This window comes from Pocillopora verrucosa, chromosome 13, assembly GCF_036669915.1.
Source record: "Pocillopora verrucosa isolate sample1 chromosome 13, ASM3666991v2, whole genome shotgun sequence".
NCBI lineage: Eukaryota > Metazoa > Cnidaria > Anthozoa > Scleractinia > Pocilloporidae > Pocillopora > Pocillopora verrucosa.
The window spans coordinates 11215267-11238309 of NC_089324.1; the positions used below are offsets into that span (position 1 = coordinate 11215267).

At 39.7% G+C, this 23043-nt stretch overlaps 1 protein-coding gene across 1 annotated transcript; it reads left to right on the forward strand.

The window, feature by feature from the left end:
- Positions 1-20666: 20666 nt before the first annotated feature.
- LOC131795059 (uncharacterized) lies at positions 20667-21894 on the forward strand. Its single transcript, XM_066160723.1, has 2 exons — positions 20667-20985; positions 21473-21894. Exons 1-2 carry the CDS (start codon positions 20667-20669, stop codon positions 21781-21783), a joined length of 630 nt encoding a protein of 209 aa, XP_066016820.1. The 3' UTR covers positions 21784-21894.
- The last annotated feature ends 1149 nt before the right edge of the window (positions 21895-23043 follow it).

Below are 23043 nucleotides of genomic sequence, written 5' to 3' on the forward strand. Positions count from 1 at the left end.
TATTTAATAGTGGAAGAATTTGATGTTCCACAATCTTCTACCACCTCCATTATTGTGTCATATGTTTTGCATAACCCCGTTTCATCGCTCACTTCGACCTTCCGTCTCTTGTGCAAGGGACGATAGCTGAGCATCGCTTTTAATTCTCTGCTTGGGATCTTGTTTCTGTATTTTATTCCGCAGCCTTTAGCAACTTCCCTGATTTCTTTTGCGCCTATTGGAATTAAATTTGTTTCCATTTTGATAATATGTACGAGGCTTTAAAAAATATTTGTTTTTATGTAGTTTAAAAAAATGGAAAACCAAAAAAGTTCCAGAAATAAGACCTGGCAAGGCAAAACGGCTCGGATTCAAAAAATATTCATGATTGAGAAAGCAGGATTTGATTGAGTTGATCAGCGCCGATACTCAAATTTTTGACCACCCAGTTCTAGAAATTGATGCTACACTCCTAACACCAAAAAGATATGTGCTGCGTAAAAGCCCCAGCTCGAAAAGCTTCCCTGTCAGGCCTCAAGTTGAAGTAAATGAATAGACAAGAAGCGAAATCAGGGAAATCGAGGAGATACTGGGATTGAGAAACAGACCGGAAGCAAATCGAAAAGTAAACCAAAAATTAAAGTATCCAGTCCAGAAGAAGTAGAACGAGTAAGAAAAATCAGTGAAATCAAAGATAGTAATAGAAAAAGCACTCAACTCAGAATTAGTCAAAAAGCCAGCGCATTGAGAGGTTTCGCAAGGTACTTTAGAATTGAGGGTATTGCAAGTTTCGGACCTAGAGAATTTATGCAAAGAGCAAAACCTGAAGTCTTGAAGTTAATGAGAGAGAGAATCGAAGGACACGAGTCATGATTATTTTGAATTGTGAGATGGTTAGAAAAGAAGTATTCGATGAGAATGTAGGCCTTCAGCCGGGGATTGGAGAGACTGAACCTCTGAATCCTCATTTCCAGAGCTAAGTAATCTTAAACCTTGAAGCAACTGACGAATCTGAAGAATTTGGCACTTCAATGGACACCATTCAAGAAAGAATTCAGAATTTTAATCAAAGAGGAAGCAACTGAAGAGTGACATCTCTTGACATCCATCTGGTGGAATACAGACCGTTGAATGGCAGCTCTTGCATCGAACTCCCACAATTCATCAAAAGTAAGAAAGCAGTCTTGAACATTAAAAAAGCGGATAATCAGTGTTTTAAGTGGTGCCTTACAAGAGTGCATAAAACGGTTGAGAAAGACCCTTAAAGAATAACAATGATTCTCAGAACACAATTTGAGAAGCTCGACTGGAGTGGTATCAGCTTCCCTATGAAGCTGACTGATAAGCAAGTTTGAAAAGCAGAGTGAAAACATTGCAGTAAACGTGCTAGCTTACAGCGAGGCCTCAATTTATCCACTGAGGATCAGCAAAGAGGAAAATAGGAAGCATGTCATAAATCTTCTTCTGTTAGACACCACGCGGTCCGGCCAAAAGAAGCGCTACTGCCTGATAAACAACATGAGAAGGCTACTACCGAATCAAGCCTCAAAGGATAAGAAACGAAAAGAGTTTTGCCTCAGGTGTCTGAGCCACTTCTCACTCTCAATGACTCTCATCTATTCGTTAAGAATCTTTCTTAGTAAAAGCGAGGGAAGCATCAAATGTATTCCAAATAATGAAGAAAAGTACCTTAGCTTCAGCAAAGATGTCGTTGTTGGCTCTTACATCAACAAGGAAGGGCCTAGAGAAGTTAAAGTCAGGAATGAGCTTCGCTTTATTGACAGCTTCAAGTTCATGGCTTCTTTCCTTGGGAAATTGGTAAGTAATTTGAGTCATGAAAGCTGAGGACTGGGTCTCAAAGAGACTAAGCTGAAGGAAACTTAGAGGGTCTTCATGAACAAAATCGAGTGGGTCTCGCGGAAAGGTGTGCATCCATACAACTACATGAGCAGCATTGAAAAGTTCAATGAAGCAGAACTACCTCCCGAAGAAGAGTTCTATTCAAAGCTGAACAACAGCGATATTTCACATGAAGACTATGAGTATGCACAGAAGGTCTGGAAAGAGTTCAAAATGAATACTATGGGAGATTACCATGACCTTTATCTCAAGACAGACGTTCTCCTGCTTGCAGATGAGTTTGAAGAGTTTAGAAATGTTTGCGTTGAGAATTATAAGCTTGACCCACCTTGGTATTTAACTGCTTCTGGATTGGCTTGGGCGACTGCCTTTAAGGAGACTGATGTACAGCTTGAATTACCCACTGATGTTCACATGTTGTTGATGATTGGAAAAGGAATTCGGGGAGGTGTTTCAATGATATCAGATCACTTTGGATGGGCAAACAACAAATACATGAGTGAAGCTTATGATGAAACAAAGCCAACGAAATGCAACACCTATCTCGATGCAACCAATCTTTATGGATGGGTAATGTGCCAGCCTCTTCTTGTTAGGGGCTTCAAGTGGATGGCTGACTTTGAAAACTGGCGAGAACTTCCTTGTATTCTTGAAGTGGATCTTGAGTATCCAAGAGAGCTACACCATCTTCACAACGACTATCCACTTGCTCTTGAGAGTCTTACTATCAGTAAGGTAGAAAAACTGATTCCAAATCTGTATGATAAGGAGAGATATATCGTTCATCACAAGACACTCAAACAATATCTCGACTCGGTTTGGGGATTAAGAAGATTCATAGGGGTATAAGTCTCGAGGGAGACACGTTCAAATGCAAAGAATGAGTTCGAGAAGGATTTCTTCAAGTTGATGAACAACTCTGTCTTCGGAAAAACCATGGAAAATATCAGGAATCATGTGGATGTGAGATTAGTCAATGATAGAAAGAAAACATTGAAACTTGCAGCAAAACCAGACTTCAAGCATTCCACGATATTCGATGAAAACCTCATTGCAGTCCACATGAAGCGAACTAAGCTGGTCTTTGATAAGCCAGTCTATTGTGGAATGAGCATTCTCGATAGCAGCAAGACTCTGATGTATGACTTCCACTATAACTACATCAAGAAGAAGTACAGAGATCGTGTAAAGCTTCTCTTCACAGACACTGACAGTCTTGCTTATGAGATTGCAACTGAAGACTTCTATTTCATTAATCTTGAACTTCCACAAAAAATTTCTACTTCTTGAATAAAATGGATATGGAAAAAGACGCTGTTAATGATGTTCTAAACATTCTCGAGGTTGAACCAGCAAGTGATTCCGAACATCGTGAGCAACTAGCTGTTCTCGTTGCAAGTGAACAAGCGAAGGAAATGATTGGTGTATCTTTCACCCAGGATCAAGTCACGAGGCTTTCTGAACAAGATATTGAGAAGTATTTCAAGAGATATGAAGCTTCTTTTCTTAAAAGACTTGCGATGCAACGGTTGATACATTTCTTCAGCTCTTATGTAAAGCATTGGCTCATTTTCTCCCCGTTGATGAAGGAAAACTTCTGAAAGACTTGAATGATAACTCCATGGTAAAGAGAGAACTCGTAATGATTGCCGGTGGATTGAGTCTTAAGTATAGAAGGTACATAGCAGACGCGAGTGCTGCTCTTCTCATTGCCAAAATTTTGAAGTCGCCTTGATCAATGATAAGGAAAAGGAAAGTACTTGTGAAGAAACTAAATATTATGAACTTATCTGTGACTCTGAATAAGAAGTTGTGTTATTACTTGAATAAAAACTAAAAATTGTATATCAACAAATAAAATGGATAATAAAGAACCTAAGACTGAAGAAGCACCGGCTAGCCCTGAAGAGCCAGGCCTTGTAGAGGATCAGCCTTCGACCGGCTGCAAAGCACTTCACAGGTGACTTCAAATGATGAAAATAAGACGAAACCAAATTAAGACCCAGGACGTGTCGCAGATGGCAAAAAGCTTGCTGAAGACAGCAGAAGAGTGAGAGAGGAAAGAAGAAGAAAGGAGGTTCAAAGCAATCCAAATATCGTGGCCTTAAAGGGGCAAGCCCCGAGGGGGCAGGCACCACAGGTGTAGGATTACAACCAGAACCATCATCATTCTCAATCACTCAAATTCTTTCAGAAGCAAGTGTCGTTCTCTCACTGGCTGGTCTGTACTATAAAAGAAAAGAGTTGATGGCATTCATGAATAAACCAAAACCAGCACAGCGAAGTGAAGCGACGCAAAATAAACAACCACAGATTACCTCTTTGAGGCTGGCCCCTTTGGGGCTTCCTGTAAGAATAAAGCCAATGGATTGATTTTTTTTGTTTATCAAAATAAAATGTCTGATAATAAGCTTGTGAAAACATTGACCAATTCAGCTACCTTGACTGGATTGGCTGCTGGAATCAGATGGGATGCAAAGAAAGTTATCAAGGACCGATAATTTCTGATCCGAGTTCAAATCTAATGAACTATGTGAAGTTCACTGTCGTGATCGCCGCATCAATTACGGTAAAACAGTATCTTGAAAATCAAAAGATTTTGTTATCTTGAAAATGTTCAGCCGATTCACAGTGAATGCAATTAAGTTAGCAGCAGTCTACGCAATCATTGAGACTGTCTTAATATTCTATGTCAGTAATATAAAAGAAGATCCAAAGGACTCAGGCCTCGAAGAGGCAGAACTTCGTTAAAAGTTTCATGATGAGTACTTGTCGTCGATTTTCGAAAATAATGATGAAGATAAATAAAATGGCAAGTATAGCAATAATTATTGGAGGAGCGCTTATCAATGCGACTGTCTTTGTTGTTGGAAGCTATCTCGCAGAGTATTTTAGTGGAGACCAGAATAGTGCTGAAGAAGAGAAGAAGAGGCATGATATCGCTGTGGAGAAATACCCAGCAGCCTATGAAAAGTATCAAGAAAATCCAACAAGCTCCTCGGTTGGATTACAATTAATGACAGAGTCAAGGAGCAGGAAAAACAGAATTTTGTGGACACAGATTATGCTTTAAAGCTGTACAACAATGTGGCTAATCAAGAGCTTGATCTGAGGGAACCAAAACATTCCGACTTCTACAAGCCAAGTTTTCAACAAAAGCAAGGTGAAATGATCTACGTCGGAGGAACGGCTTTGGCTTCGGGATTGACTGCCATTCGTTTCTTGTAGACACAAAATTAAAGGAAAGAAAACTTTCAAGAATCTACTTCAGCCCTAAAGGCTTTGGAAGGGATTACCAGCGGTGAAGAAGTTGGCTCAAGAAGCCGGAGTTTCTGAGGACGTTGCAAAGCTTTGGCTGATAAAGCAAACCATCTGGCAGATTTATTTGCCTGCCCCAAAGCATATCCCAAGACCAACATTTGATGCTGAATCTCCAAATGCAGTTTATCAAGCTGATCTTCTTTTCCTTCCTCATGACAAACTCCCGAGAGGTAAGGAAGTCTACAAGTACGCATTGACAGTTGTTGATGTTGCAAGCAGATTCAAGGCTGCTGAACCTCTCACCCCAAAGGATTCCTCTCAGGTCTCAAAGGCTTTTCAGACAATCTATAAGCGTGGACCGCTGGAATGGCCAAAAGTTCTTCAGGTTGATCCTGGGCGTGAACTCATGGGTGATATCACAAGAGAAATGGCAAAGCATGATTTGAGGATAAGAAGAAGGAATGTGAACGTTCACAGGGATCAAGGAATTGTCAAGCCATTCAATCGAACTTTGGGTGAACGCCTCTTCACCTTCCAATACAGTTTAGAGATGAACTTCAAAGAGGTGAAGAGATCAACCGAATGGGCAAAGAGGCTTCCAGAAGTTATATTGGCTTTGAATAGTGAAGCGACAAGATTAACTGGAAAGAAACCTGTGGATGCAATCAAGGAGAAGGTGGTTGACGCCAAGAGTTCAACGACCAGTTGGCCCGAAGGAAAAGAGACTCGACTTTTCAAAGAATGTAAGATATTTCTGTGCCGCTGGTGAGCTGCAAGGTGGTCAAAGAAGAGCCACAGATCCAATCTGGTCTCTATAGGTCTACAATATCGAAAATCATTCATGTATAAAGGCGAGCCTATTCTGTACTATCTGAAAGATGGACCAAAGCGTGGTTTCGTCTGAGAAGAGCTTCAGATTGTTCCTCCTGGAGCTGAGCTACCTCTTGAAGGAATTCGTTGATTTGAAAATAAATGAATCAACACCCCATCGTTAAAGAAAAATTATTTACACCCTCTTCAGAACTTGCGAGTGAGACATTGCGAAAAATTCAAGTTGCCTTGAAATCAAGGCTGTTTTCAAAATGCGCTAGAACTGTTTTTTTAAATCAAGGTTGACTTGAAATCAAGGTAAAATTCATGAGTTGCCGTGAAATCAAGGTTGTTTTCAAAATTCGCCAGAACTGTTCCTTGAAGGTTAAAATCCACCTTGATTTTTGAGGTAAAATTCATGAGTTGCCTTGAAATCAAGGTTGTTTTCAAAATGCGCTAGAACTGTATTTTTAATCAAGGTTGACTTGAAATCAAGGAAAATTCATGAGTTGCCTTGAAATCAAGGTGTTTCCAAATGTGCCAGAACTGATCTTTGCAGGTTAAAATCAACCTTGATTTTTGAGGTAAAATTCATGAGTTGTCTTGAAATCAAGATTGTTTTCAAAATGCACCAGAACTGTTCTTTGACGGTTAAAATCAACCTACATTTTTGAAGTAAAATTCATGAGTTGTCTTGAAATCAAGATTGTTTTCAAAATGCACCAGAACTGTTCTTTGACGGTTAAAATCAACCTACATTTTTGAAGTAAAATTCATGAGTTGCCTTGAAATCAAGGTTGTTTCAAAATGCGCCAGAAATGTTCTTTGAAATTAAAGTAATATCAACCTTGATTTCTGAGGTGAAATTCATGAGTTGCCCTGAAATCAAGGTAAAATTTATGAGGACGCGAAATGCGCCAGAACCCATTTTTTATAATACTGCAATCTTTAAGAGTCAAAGAAGTTAACTAATTTTGTTTTGGTCAGTTTTGTGTAGACCACGAACTTGCTGTGATGAGAAGAATACTCAGTGCTGAGTACAACAGACAGTCTCTTCCGCAACCACTCTTTTCGCTGAACACAATCAAGCTTGCCCTTGAGGATGTCTATACAGGATTGTCAATCATTTCAAGGAGAAAAACTGACTTCGTGTTGGAAGGTAGTGAAGTGGACATGTTTAACTTCTTCAGAACTCTCAATAAAGGTGAGGATGCCATGATTCTTGTTGAGGGAAGCCCTGGGATTGGAAAGACAACTTTTTGCCTCAAAATCTGTCACGACTGGGCAAACGGAATAGTCCCAAATGAAGTGTCTTTCCCATTATTTGAACTTGTGCTGTGCTAAAATGCAGAGACAGAAGCTATTGTTGATCAGAAGCTATTGTTGATCAGCTATTGTTGATCAGCTCCTACCTGAAGGCATGGACCAAAATGATACGAAAAATGTAGTACATTATATCAAGGATATTCATAACCAGGAAAAAATTCTAATAATTTTGGATGGCCTGGATGAGCTTCCTAAAACAGCGGAAAGTTATGTGGACAAGTTACCTCACAAGCGAATTTTAGCATTTTGCCATGTCTTGGCTTCCTCTCGCCAAGAGGAAGGAATTGTAAAGCGGCAGAATGTGGAATTTGATGTTCTTTTGCAAATCAAAGGGTTTACAGAGGCAAATTCTTATAATTACATCAGGAAGTACTTCAGACATTTGGTCAAGATCATGAACCAAAGGGAGAACGACTTATTCAGGCAATTCAGGAAAATTCCTACCTACATGAACTCCCAGGCAATCCATTAAATATTCCTCTGTGTTGTGTTTGAATATCATGAAGGAAATCTACCATCTTGCCGCACTGACCTTTATAAGATAATTGTCCTTTACCTTTTACGGAGGTATTGTGCCAGGCACAATCTTGAGGTCGCTGCTGATGCTGCTGGTGATGCAGGTGATGCTGGTGACAAAGCTCTAGTGAGCCACTTTGAGGACAGTTTGCTTGTTCTTGGAGAGTTAGTTTGGAGATGCTTGAAAGAAGATCGATTTTATTTTCATGAAGAAGAGTTGGTAGAATTTGAATCTACACATGGGTCTTGCAGCTCGCACACTTTTTCTTGTGTTCAAGGAAGTCAGCTTAAGGAAGATTAGCCCACAGCATGGATATTTCTTCCTTCACAAGACATTTCAAGAGTATCTGGCTGCATTTTATCTAATAAATAGGCTATTGAAACAAAAGATGATTTATCTGAGTTGCATTTGGACTTTTACTGGGATTTGACATGGAGGTACAGACAAGTGTTCATCTTTATGTCAGGTATTCTGGGTGAGGAAGCTGGTCTTCTTTTTAAACAGATTGGCAAGAAGCTCAAGAATGGAAACTGGGACTGGCACGAGCGCTTTAAGAGAGAGGCCACTTTCTTTCATGTTTGTTTCAGTGAGGGTAGAAATTATGAACAAGTAGCTATGGTTCTCTGTTCCTTTATTCCGTTCCACAAACCATAGCCATTGACTTATCAAATGAGGAAAGGTTAACAGAGTTGTTCATTATTTTGAACTCCTGCACAAGTTTTTCACAGTTACAGCTTCCTGTTCATCTAGCAATAATACGTTTAAATGATGAAGTTTATGCCAATCTAGATGATGACCTACTAGCTTATTTCATGGCATCCAACACATGGCTACAAACACTTTGCTTTTCTGTGAGGGTTATAAGAGAGAAGACTACAACTCTTCTGTGCAAAGTACTCAAAGTGGTGTCAACTGCATATTCCTTTACTCTCGAGACAACTGGTTGCATTTCCTCAGATGAAGTTGTTGCTATCAAACTGCGTTGTGAGATTTGAAAGGATTATATCGCCATACTTGACAAGGGAATATCTGCAGATACGCCACTGACATCCGTTGTACTCAAGATTTTTGGTTCATGGACGGAAACTGAAGCAGAACTTTTAAAAAGATTTTATTGAACAGATCGCTTACATCCCTTAGCCTTGCTTTTGTTGACGATACGCATGATTCTGTTGCAACTTCTGTTAGTGAAGGACTTATAGCAAATTCTTCTCTGAAGTCCCTTGCACAAATTTTCGGTGGAAAACTCAGCTACATTGGTTTGAGTTTGTTTAAAGAAGGCTTTCTAGGAAACAGGTCTTTGGAGTCTCTGCAATTAAAGTGTTTGGTGAGCTTCCAACAAATTGGGCGAATATTTGCTGGACTCTACAGTCTGCCATAAAGTCAACCATGTCCTTAACAGTGTATCCAAATGTTACTGGCATGGTTGGAAATATTCACAGGTAGCTTTTCTTTTCCCTGTTCTGAAAGAAAACCTTTTAGCTACAAAACTACATTCAGTAACTGTCAACATGTGGGGAGAGTTAGCTTGCGATGGACCAACTGTCCTCCGTAAACTCCTAAAAGCTTCATCGGTTTCATGTGTCAATTTGAATTTGAACGGAAGAATAAGTGATAGCGATGCTGACTGTCTTGTCAGGCATTTTAACAAACTAAAAACCCTGTCTAACTTGAGTATTGATATTCGAGGGGAGCTGATGGGAGACGGAAAGAACGCTCTTCAGAGGCTATCGTGCAACCAGATATACTCATTTGCATGTAATGTTCATTTCTCTAATTCAGGCAACAAGATTTGCAGAGACATTTGTTTATCTGCAGACGATTTTCCATTACTTACACCGGTATTTACCAAAGTTAAGAATGGTTGCGTAACAAAGCTCAGTGTGAGCATAAACAATCCTGGCAGCATCAGTAAAGACTGGAAATGCAAGCTCTCTGAGGGTTTGGCAGGAAGTGAAAGTTTAACTACATTGAACCTTGTATTCAATAACATTTACTCTATTGAAAACATAGATGCTCTGTGAGATGCTGTGAGAGAAAATGCCACATTAACAACGCTGAACCTTACAGTCACAATAACAGTGAAATGAGAGGAGACTTGACACTTGATATGGGTGATGGTTTGGCGAAAAACACGTCATTAACTACGCTGAGCCTTGCAGTCAGCAATTACGGTGAAATTATACAGGGCTTGACAATTGATATGGGTGATGGTTTTGCGGGAAAACATGTCATTAACTAAGTAGAGCCTTACAGTCAACATTACAGTTTCATAGGAGTAGACTGGGCACGGAGTCTGGATGATGCTTCGGCAAAAAAACACGTCATTAACTACGTTGAGCCTTACAGTCAACAATTATAGATACATGATTGTAGACTGGGTACAGGGTCTGGGTGGTAAATTGGCGAAAAACACGTCATTACTACGCTGAGCCTTAAAGTTAACAATCAGTGAATGAGTGGATAGTGGGCACATAGTCTCAATGGTCTGGAGAAAAACAGGTCATTAACTACGATGAGCCTTACAGTCAACGACTGCTGTGACATAACAGGATACTGGACTTTTGATATGAATAACGGTTTGGCGGAAGACACGTCATTAACTTCACTGAGCCTTACAGTCAAAACATACAGTTACGTGAGTGGTGAATGGGCACATGGTCCGTGTTATGGTTTGGCAAAAACACGTCATTAACTACACTGTGTAAGTAGTTTATTTCATTTTGAGTTCATTTTAATGACACTGTACACGTAGAGACGTAGAGTCACCCCACAATTCTGAATATCATTTATAGGCAAAATGAGCTTGAGTTTAGAGGTCTAACATGTTTCCTGAAAGAAGGAACTTTGCACAAGCCTCTTCTTCGTGACAAATACTGTTGAGCACTCCCAAATATGGGTCCAACCATTCTTATTGGATAGTAGATATCTGTCAAAATCAAAATGTTTGACTACAAAGCCTGGAAAAAAGAAGAAAAAGGACTGTGGAGCTTCTACTGCCTATACTTTGTTTTTCATTAACTCTAGACAATTTTTTAGGATAAAAAGCGAGAAAAATTGAACCGATACTGCATCTATTTGCTAGGCAGTGGTAATTAGTATCAGAAAAGATGCACGTAGGCTATGTGTGCCAAGCATACGTCATTTCATTTTGCTGATTTGATAAAATAGGAAACGCCCGGACCTTTCACAGTCAAGTAGCTGTACAATTCAATTAGAGGAGAGACTTGAGAAAGACTTTCTTGTCTCAATTGACTCCTCTTTCAGAAAGAAAGGTGTAATCGTTACTACCATTTACTAATGTCTTGTTACATGCACTTAGGTATCCGGTGAATGTTATGTGCTAGATTGAAACTCAGGTTGAAGATACACTTGTATTAATAGTGTTTGATTGTTCCCGAATTGATATTCATGATATGATCTCCGTACTCGAGTTAGGTCACAAACTAAAGATCGTGTTTCATTTAAGATGGTTGACAGAGAATTTTAATCGAAGGCCCTTTACATTAAATATGCTTTCTATTTCAGGTGTTAGTGTTTTCGTGCAGATGAATGTTGATCAGCCTGTGAAGTCAAGAAAACCAGTAAGAAAAAATTTCTCAAGCATTCTGTTAAGTTACAGCTGTATATTGAAACTGCATATTTGTAGTAAGATTTACCAGGGTTACATAGAATAGTCAAGAGAATTCTGTTTCCATCTTTGATAGATCTTTCAATGGAACAATGCAAACAATTTTTTGACCTTTTCACTCCCAGGATCTCAGAAGAAATTCTCCTTGTGTCTACCATAGAATTCTTGTTATGTTAGTTCAGAGAATTTGGTATTGGATCAACTAGAAGTGATGATCCAATACCAAATTAGAGGTGATAATCTCCTGATTGGTTATTTTAAGGGTTTTCACTACTTGCCTTTGTGATATTGTATTGATATTGTCAGGAGAATTTTACTTTGGTCTCCTGGGAATTGTAGGGTTAAGATAATCAACAGGTTAAAACCTTGTTTTCTTGCTACATATGATAATTGGTAAGACGTACTTTGTTAATTTTTGTGGGGCATTCTTATCTCAGCGCAGATCTCCGGCTCCTTTTCCACATTATCACAATGTGACTGGTTGTGAATGTAAATAATTTGATCACTTGGAAATTCGGACCTTACGTTTTTAGCTCATTCATGCTGAAGCAGTGAAATGAAGTATTGTGGTAAAGCAGATGTTGAAGGAAGTTGTATTCCGTGGACGGAAGTTGTATTCCGTGGACGGAAGTTGTATTCCGTGGACGGAAGTTGCATATGGAGCGTGAACGGAAGAAGTCTCGCATGCTACCCTCCCCACTTAGTGAAAGTCAAAATTAATTCGATGAAGCTCAGAAACTCAAGAGGAAAGAAATGAAATTTTCTTAGGTTTAATAAAAAGAGTAACCTCAGATCACATTTTGCGAACTTCTAAAAATGCAAATTGAATCTAGAAGCTGAAATGGTCACACCTAGGGGACCCGTAGCGGGTTCATTTTAACACACGCTGGACCACGTAGAAGAGCACGAGAGGCAGCCATATTGGTAAGCCGCGCATCTGCGTTCGTCTTCAGTTGGTACTAAGTAATCATTACTCTATCATTGTGCTTTTCCTCGGGAGCTCTTCAACATGCAGTCCACACATTAATCATAGCGGCCAAGATAGTCTCACTAAACATTTTTTTTCCAGCTCCAATATGTCAGTCCGGACTGGAAGCTGGCTCGAAAAAAACAGTAATACCAATCCTGTCCGTACAAAATGTAGACTGCAGACCGGTATAAAACGTAGACTAGGTACCAAATTCTGACTGCAGACGGGTACAAAAATGTAGACTGAGAATTTATACTAATTTTTCGTCTGATACGTGATAACAGGTCATCTTACAACTTACCGAGCGTCACGCAATCGCTTTTCCGCGATCATCTTTCACGATTATCTGCCCGTTTCTTGATCACAATCGTTCTTAATATAATTTCAAGTCTTCATATAGTCTTCTCACTTTGCGCGCGAGCTGGCTGGTGTGATGTCTGTACAGAATTTACTAACTTGATAAAAGTAGATGTAGATGCAGTTGAGATGTCATTATTGATTATTTAACACGCGCAATATTCGAGAAACAACTGACAACTTTGCACGTGGTCCATACGTTTCATCTTTTAACCGATATGTGTTTCATTTTGTTGACAAAATTGCGGACCAAGACCATAGCTGTTCCTTCGCCTTGATATATTTTCAACGTTCAGGGGTGTACACACACTGATTTTCACATAAGCGCGTTACATTGTTCTTGGCTTACATGAGGAACCGGCGAATTTTTGTAGGGAAAAGGGAAGCGTTGCTTTCGTGACTGGCCATTTGGTTACTTTTCTGGTGGTTTTTATCTCTCATCTGTTTCGTGACCACGCAAATATTAATGTGTGAAAATCAGATCATATGAAGGCTTGAAATTCTATTAATGACGATTGTGGCCGCTTTGTTAAACATAGGCATGTGTAGCATGCAAGAGTGTTCTTATTTGGCTGCGTGGGTTGAGATGGGACAGTTTGTGTACTTAATGTTTTCATTTTTGTCAGCGAAAAAGAGCATACATTCAGAAAAAAACCTCAATATTGTAGAAAGCCAGAAAAAAAAGCTTATTTTATCTGGACTCACACGGATATTATGTGATCTAGTGTATCTATTGTCTAAATACTTCTAAGTTAAAATGAAATGCATGGATGCTTAGCTTACTGTTGTCCCCTTCGCAGCCGTTGTTTGGTCTCCTCACACAACGCCCTCTATTTCTCGTTTGAGAGGAGAGCGCGGCGTGACGAGACCAATACCATTTGCGAAAGAGGACTACGCTTACTGACGTTTTCCTCCAAACGAGAGAAAATCAAAATTATTCGTCTCCAGTAAATTACTAATTCCGCGTAAGTTTACAACGAAAGCAAACTGAAACTCAGTTGTACCCCTAAGAGACCGTAACCAAAGATATATTGCGATCTCCAATAAGTGATGATACACTGAACAAGAGAAAAGAATAGTACCTCAAAGAGGGCTCCTTGATTGGTTGTTGCCTATCTCGACTTTGGCCTCTATGTGTGAAATACGTGATAAAATTCAAGTTTTTCTTACAAAGAATTTACACGCAATTGGGTAAAGGTAGCTTAAAGTTACTTTTAACTCGTAGAAAAAGTCAAACGCGAGAGGATTTCGTGGAAAACTTAATATCAGTAACTTTTAGTTCCATGTAAATTTTTTTCAGTAAGGTGGGACAATGCAGTCAGAATACGTGATAAAAGTAGAAGTAAAAGACACGTGATAGAGCAAAGTCCAATGTGGCAAAATGGAATTTGATAGGTTGAATACAATTCAAGCACGTGAAAAATTGCCAAATGTTCATGTAATGCATGATATTCGAATGCTACAATATGATTGGTGCGAGATACATACCCTAATGCGGCAATCTGATTGGTGCGAAATACATACCCCAATGCGACGATCTGATTGATGCGAGATACATCCCCTAACGCGACGATCTGATTGGTGCGAGCAACATACCACTCTATATGCTAACAGAGTTTTTTCTTTTTTCATAAAGGAAAAATAACTCAAAAGGTATGTAAATTAACCCGATGCGCCGATGCTACGTTTGTTGAGCAATTCAATACTTGATGTGAATATATTTCGAAGAAAAAACACAAAACCCCGAGGAACAACAAAACAGGGTCGTTTTGAAGTTTACTTCATGAGGAAAACCGTCCAACACTCTGGCTAAGTTTTGTAAGATACTGCAAATAGTCACTGATAGTTTATGGAAAAAAAAAAGACAACCAAGTCAATTTCTCCCATAAGGGAGATGAACTTCACGGCTCATGACTGCTTATTCCATAAAGTCGGGACACTCCTTGGAGAGAATCTTTTCATGCCTTCAAAATGAGCGTCGCAATTTTTGTCCTATTCCTGGCCCGTCCATTTGTTCATGGCAAGCTTGGCTACTTAGTCCGGTATTTAAAACAATTCTGTCCAGTCGACATAGCAAGGCCCTAGGAAAGAAAAAAAAAACTCTGTTAAAGTTCCCATCAATATCTATGAAAGTTCCTTCTACTTTGCTTGGTGCGCACAAATTTGATAAGGCCGTCACCCAATGGAAGCGTTGTGCTCGTCTACAAATTTCTTTCTCCATGTTGCTTAAAGTTTCCCTCACTTAGGGGTGACTCCAGAACTTTAATCAATCATTACCTAATGTGATAGTTTAGTTCTTCAAAGAATTCGTAAACGCCTATTGTCTCAGGCCTCGCACTGTCAATAGGAAGACAAAAATCAAGTAATAGTATATAGGACATTCATCAGCTATGTGGTCTTCATATATCCTTCGCAAACGATAGTGCAGGTGAGAGGACTAAATCATGGATCGTCTACTTTTGTAATAGCATGAATAATTCATCAATAATCCGGCAAATCTCACCTGCCTTCATGCATGTACCGTGCTAAATAATAATTATGATCCATAGCCTTCTGGTAGCACTAGGAGCTACAACTAGTACCCCGTGATTACACATAAACAGTACCGACTTGTACCCAAGCTGTTTTGCTGTGCGCATGTCCTTCCTTTCTCATCTACACTTGGCCCACTGTATACTAGATTGTAATCCAATTTGGTTTTTGTTAAAACAGACAGGGAGAGCGTGTGTTTGGTGGTAAATTCCCAGCCTGGGGATTTTTTAAGGTTCCTAAAAAGACAGCAAAGATCATACAACTAAAAACGATTACAAATACGATCAAGCACAATGGTTCGACTACGTGGGGAATCCTCGTCCCAAAGATATTATGAGAAATTCAGATGACAAATTTGGAATACATTACCTAACGCCGTACAGTATTGTGGATGTACGTGGAAGTCACACAAAACAGCCATCTGGTCGAGCTCTAGGAAAAATCCATGTGAATTGTACAGGGCCCGCTATGTCCTGCTTTCACCCTCTCCTCGACCACTACTCACGTTTCACATTTAAGCCAACAAATGAAGAGCGCCTTTAACCTTTTTAAAACAACGCAAAATATGAATCAGAATAAAAAAATACGATTATCACATTCAGCCTGGTACTTAGCCGATCCCGAAAATATCTTCAGTTTCCTAGGCCTAGTTTGCCTTTTGCTTTAAACTCTTCTGACTCAGAATGTGCCTCGAAATTTTATTAGAGGGGCACTCCTGGTATGAGTGAGCCAGTGGAGTCCATATGGGATGACCGACATCAACTCACCGTCTCCATTTGTCGCAGGAGCCATCATATTCAAATGATTATACACCCCTTCATGTAAGTTGTACTTCCCTAAGATGCGATAGGAAGCTGCTAGATCAACTCGGCATCGCCAATTTTCGGTTTGGGCCTCTTCAGCAAGGGGAGTTTTGGATGTTGTACTGCTCAGCCTGCATGCTGGGATAGCAGTTCTCGGATGGCGGCTGAATTCAGCGTTGAACTGATGAAGGAAGCGCTAAGGCTTAGGAAGAAATCGCAACCCTGCTGACATATTCCGTATTTCTATTCAAGCCATAAACAAAACAAACAAGATATATTGTTATACCTCCTAACCCAATTAACTAGAAAACTTTTTCTGATTGGAAGACAAGGGCATTAAGTGTTTCGGTGAAAAAAAAAACTCGTTCTTTCCCTTGGGGCCAGTCATTAAATTTAGAGTTCCCACTAGTTTTGACAGTTAGGGGTCCTTGGGACCCCCATTTTCAAAAAGTTGGGGTCCTTTTAACTTTTTAGGGGTCCCTGCCTTTTACTAAAATTTGATTTTATAGTTTTTAACAAAGAGGCAAAAGCCAAGGCCAAGTGGTAACGAAACTAATAGAGCTTTAATTTTGGAATAAAGTGTGCTCATGTTTCTTAATACCAACAGTTCTTGCATTAGTTTACTAGTGAGAATCTCGCCTTTTCTTGGTTAATAATATATGTAATAATAATAAACCAAAAATTATGTGACATACATATCAAGTCACAGTCAAGTGTCATTCTACAATTTTACTTTCTTCTTTTCTTCATTTGTAAAATTTCTTTACTGCTCTATTACAAACACTTTCCTCATCTAAATGTTTTTCGGATGTATAGGAAATGTACATCTTTCATTCAACTGCACAAGGGGATAATTTATTTCTCAAAGCCCCATGAATTCAATTTTGTGCAGAAAACCCTCTTTTTGTGCAAGGCACAAAAGTGAAAGGAATTGTTTGAAAAACTTGTGCTAGCGTTACAAATGATGGCAATGTAAACACCTGGCTTTGCAAGAATTTCACACAGTTCTTGAAGAGGTTTGTCCTCGTTACTATTAAGAAAGTGCTTAAACTGGATAAATGAATTTCTTGCTTCATCAGCATCAATTAGACTTTCTTCTTCATATGCATCACCATCTCTCAAGTAGTCTTTCTAGATTCTTGGTACCATGATTTCGAATTTCAGCCCCTGTGCCAGGTAATTTGGCAAGGTTGGGGATGGTATTGAAAACTTTAAGTACTTGCATATCTTTTTCAGGAAATCTCTCTTTCACTTGTGCAATGATGATGTTAACGAAATTGTCCTTGATTCCATTGAAACGATTTTTCGTGCCAGATTGAAGCCTTCCACTTTGGTTCCTTTGTGTTCACAATCGTTTGTTTCCATGTGGGAAAGTAGTTCTTCCAAATGCTCACCAGGATTTTCCTTCATGTCTTTGATTGCTGACACAGTTGCTTCTGGCATTGATTGCATTTGATCAATGTCAATCATGTCCTTCTGAAAGACTTTGCTGCATTTACTGATAACACCGAGTCCATCAAGAAGGAAGCAAGTAGTTGCAATAAAAATAAAAGATTTTATTTTTTAACCATACCCCTTGCTTTGGCTGTCCCATCATTGCTGCTATATGTTGCTTCATGATCCAGAGACAATATTAACAGTGCCCACGCAGAATAAATGGCTTCCACAGCTTCATAAGTTGACAGCCACCGTACCTGGGTAGGTTTCTTGAAGCGTTTAACCTCTTGATTCATCAGGCTCTTTAATTTCTTGAGCTTGTTGCACCTAACAGCACAATATTGAAAGAAATTGTAGACGCCATTAACTATTTCTTCATAGCTAACCAGATAGGGGTAACCTTGAAAGCCCAGTGTATGACTAGGGCCAGTTTGTGAGCAACACACCAAACAGAAACTATTTTGGCATTTAGCCTTTGTAGTTGCACAGCAGAACCATTATGACAACCTGTCATGACTAAGGTGCCATTTGTTCTCAACCCAGAAAGCTTTTTCACAAGAATGTTGTTTGAATTAAGATAATTCAAAACTGCAAAATTGATGGTCTCTGCTTTACCATCCTTAACCTCAACATTAGCAGCAAATTCAATCTTAGCTTTTCCCAGAACAACCATCTTGAAAATAGAACCAACTTTTTCTGAACTGCTAATTGTCAAGACTTTCATCCAACATCAGGCCAACAAAAAAACTGTCTTTGATCCTCTTTAGGGTATCTTCCTTGCACACTTCAGAAATACAGTTCTGTAACTCAGCGGCAGTAGAGTTATGTGTTTAAATCCCATCACTTTTCTTCAGATCTGAGCAACCATTGGCGATCTGTGAATTAATCAATAAATGAACAAGAAAAAAACTACGAGTGGACGATCATTCTCTTAATTGAAATCAGTAGACTTAACTTACCTGCAAATCACTCAGTGCATTGAATTTCCTGTCAGGAATTTCGTATTTTCCCTTGACAAAAGCTGTTCTTACTTGAGCCTTCAATGCTGTGCTTGACTTCTCTTGAACATGACGCACAACAGTCTCGAGAGATCTTCTTTGTTTGATGTTATTCATGGCCACGATGTGGTCATTACCAGAATGATGTCGTGTCAGACTTGAGCGCTGGAAATTATTTGCTCCATGCACAAAACTTTTCGATGGTTTAGGTTGACAGCCATACGCACGAGACAAACTTTGCACTTCATTTGTTTTTCGGTCGAATCATATTTTAACCATTGAAACTCCTCCTACCATTTAGGACAAAATTTGCGTTTCTTCACTTGGGTATCATACCTCAGATCTGTATCACTGTCAGGTTTCCTCTTTCGAATATCGAATATATTGAATAAACTCTTTTGAGTAGACACGCCCTTGACCGTAACAAAATGGCGGGTCAAACGACATGCCATGATAATAGGAGTGACTTTTGGTTAGGGCCCGCCAGACCCAGTCTCCTAACTAGTCGGAACTTTAATCCTGCGTCCCAAGGACGCACATTGTCAAAAACTGTGCGTCCTTTTCATTTTTGGTGCGTATACGACGCACACCTATGCGTTCACGAAACTCTGTCAAATGCTACGTAATAACACTTGTCAAAATACAAACATAGGCATGCAATGCATGCAAGAGTTTTCAGGTGTGTGGATTAATTAAAACATTGTAAGTGATATCCACATTGTTACAAAAGGAAAGAGTTTTAACGCGGAAAAGAACGAAAATGTCGAATTAACTCACACACAAGTATTTTGTGGTAGATTGTTTGTGTTGTGCGTAAACTATAACCAAAACTAAACTGTATTGGTGCAGATACCTGTTAGTACAAAATGCAGACTGCAGACTGCAGAGTGCAGACCGGATACAAAATGTAGACTGCAGACTGCAGAGTGAGTACAAAATGCAGACTGAGAATTTAAAGTGTTTTTTTGTCTGGTATGTGATGACATGTCGTCTTACAACTTACCGAGCGTCACGCAATCGCTTTTCCACGATCAGCTTTCATGATTATTTGTACTATTGTGGAATATTCCTGGCCCGTTTCTTGATCAAAATAATTCTTGATATAATTTCAAGCCTTCATGTAGTCTTCTCGCTTTGCGCGCGAGTTGGTTGGCGTGACGTCTGTACAGATTTTACCAACTTAATAAGAGTAGATGTTGCTGTAGATGTAAATGCGATGTCACTATTGAAAATTTAACACGCGCAATATTCGAGAAACAATCGACAGCTTTGCACGTGGTTCGTATTATCATCTTTTTAAGCGGTATATGTTTATTTCGTTGACAAAAATGCGGACCGAGACCAAAACTGTTCCTTCGACTTGATAAATTTTCAACGTTAGTAGATCACATAATTTTAACGTACCTTTATAAATCAATCATTCCAGGTAACAGAATCAAAAAAGCATGCTAACGATAGTATCTAAATTCGTCCTTGGCCAAACATAAACGACTCCACAAGATCACTTTCACCAGGCATCGGGGCGGAGGGTGAGCTGGGTGGGCATAATCAGACAGCAAATGTTGCTCTAGCAGCAAAATATTAGTAACCCTCATTTTTTACGATCATTAGCACTATCGTGAAATATTCCTTGCCCGTTTCTCGATATCTTTTATTTTAAACAAAGCAGCCATTGCAATTGGTTTTTAACAAAGCGGTTTCAATCGTTGTTAATAGAGGGTGTGAATGGGGTTAACCGACTAGCGACAAAGGGCGTAAAAAATTACTGACTACCGACGAAACGGGGAAAAAATTACCGACTAGCGACAAATAAATTCTAACCGACAACCGACAACCGACAACCGACAACCGACAACCGACATGGTCAGACGTGATAGGGATGTTTGTATTCAGAAAGAACAGCATTTTGATGATTTCTAGCTCAGAAAATCCTTCTTCACCCGACGTAACCACATTAATTCCAAATTTAGCCGAATTATAGAATTTCTTGTCTTCAAATTACTTTAAATCCACGGGATCCTTCTTTTCGGTGAGCAGCGTGGGCTCATTTCTAGAACAGCGGCTCGTAATCGGGCCGACAAGACGCCCTGCTGTCTCATTTCAAGAACAGCGGATCACAATCGAGCCGACAAGACGCCCTGCTGTTGTCTTTTTATTGCTCGTTGTTTGTTCATGCGGTCGGGTCATGACTGGGATTGCTAAAGTCATCGTGAGTTTTTTTCGAAAAGGTGAAGAAGTCGCCATCGAACGTCATCGAAGCAGGGTCCCAGTAGACAAAGAAGCTCATAGAGGAGTATCTGAACTAAAAAAACATCTTGCGGAGTTTTTAGGACTAAAGGAGCAGGCACATCAATATGGAATTGGCGGATTTTCGTTAAAGTTATTTCGCCTGGCGAAATCGCCTGCGGGCAAATGCGAAAATTTTGCAATTGTGACGGAAGGGCAATGGCAGCTTGAACTTCCAAATTTAATATCGGATGAAAGTAGCAGTGAGCTCAACGTAAGTGTGGAACGCGTGCAGCGGAGTTTGATGAATCACATTAGTTCTGTAGTTAAATATTAAGCTCAAATATTAACGTGGTTAAACTCTGGTTCCACCGTTTTTTGTTTGTTGTTTTGTGGAGCGGAATGTTTTTTTTTCTTTTTCACCGTCCATTTAAATGCGAAAATTGAGAAGAAAAATCTCTACAAAGAAGTAGCGAGTAAATCAGTTTATAAGCTTCTTTCTGATTAATTGGTGAATGAACAACAGTGTAGCTTAACATATTAAAGACCCCGTTCATTTATACACGCCCTTAAATTTATTCGTTTCTGAAAACCAGACGTTCAAATAATATTCAATTCTCTCCTCGAGGGAAGCTACGCACGAGAGATTTCGCTCGATGTGCACGTTTCATACATCTTGACGAGCATTTGCTGATAAGAACTGTGTAAGTTTCTCAAAAGCCTACTAAAGAGAAAACTTAAAACACACGGTATTTAATATTTTAGTACACATTATCCAAGAGGTCACAAACTGGACCGGAAAGCCAGTAGTGTTGCTGAAGGCGTCGGCTACATCTGATAAAAGCAAGCAGAAGTCAATGAACGACACTGAGAAGAAAGGTGACGAGTCAAAAGTGAGAAGGAAACGGAAATCACGAGAAGAAGCAAAAGAAGATGAAAATCTGGCAAAGAGGATCATGACTGAAGGAGGTGACATCGAGAGAAACGAAAGGCAACAAGGAGACCTTCAAAAGTTTCAGGATGGTAGGGCTGAATTAGCACTTGTAGTTCGTTTACCTGATTTTCAAAAGTCATAAATTTCGCTACTTTGGAAATTCTGCGGTATTCCTTGTTTATAAACACTGCCTTGTTTATACAACGAAAAACGCTCACTTGGTGCGTTCGCTATGTAAAGATAGTTTCTTTTAAATTCCGGCTAAAAACTGTATTATTGTCACTTTGATGGGCATTGTGGCGCATTTTGCGTGCTAAAATAAATTATTTGCCGGGCTAAAATGTATTTTTAAAAATAAACCAAGACAACCAATGTTCGCGCCGTCTTCTTGTAGCGTTGGTAAAAGAAACCGTGGAGCTATTTTTAAAGCCCAAATCATGGCTGAAAACACAGAAAACAACAAGTTGAGCGAGATGTCTGCAACCAATGGTCCACAGGGAACTGTATCACAGAAGACGCAAGTATCTGTGTCTTTGCATAGAAAGGCTATACAAGAACGTGATGGACATTAACCCCCAATTTGTAGATGATCTGCTGCTCGAAACGTTGCTCACAACAGTAGTGGAAAATTTGCACGCTGTTTCGCACCTTTAACACGAGACATTTACGGTACTTACATATGCCCAGGATTTTGGAACAATTTGCAAGGAATCTCTGAAGCGCACATTTAGATGGGCAGCAAAGTACTACACGCATGACAAATCCTACAATCCGGTACCTCAATCCGCCATGCCCCTTTCTGCTATAGCTACGATGACACCTTGCCAAGTGAGGACATAACACCAGGGATGGAAGGACAGATCAAAGAGTGGCTAGAGAGTTATAGACCAGTACGCCAACGGACGGTTAGGAGTGAGACCACAAAAGATAAGGCTGGGGCCTTGCCGCCAGCTGTCTACGCCGTTCACCACACCGACGAGTCTGAAGAGAGGCTTCGATATCCTGAAGAAAACACTGTATCGTCAGCAAATGCACAACGCGTTGTCAGCATACAATTTGTGGACGAAGGGGATGTTACTGAGGTGTTTGAGGATCACAGAGAAGTACAAATCGATGAGTATGAGACAGATTCGGATGACGAGGAATCAGATTTTGAAGAACATCCAGAGATTGTCAACAGAGCGTGTGATACCCGATCCGGCAGGGCTGTTCGTGCATTTGTGCGTCTCGACATGTAAGAAGTACTAACAGTTAAAAAATCCATTTAACGGTGCAGATTGATACGTATGACAACCAAATTTTTGGCAAAAAAAAAGAGAAAAAAAAGAAACCTCGCAGAAAAGCCACGAGAGCCGTTGAATAATAAGTGTAGTGAGTTTTTGTGGACGTCTCGGAAAAAAGA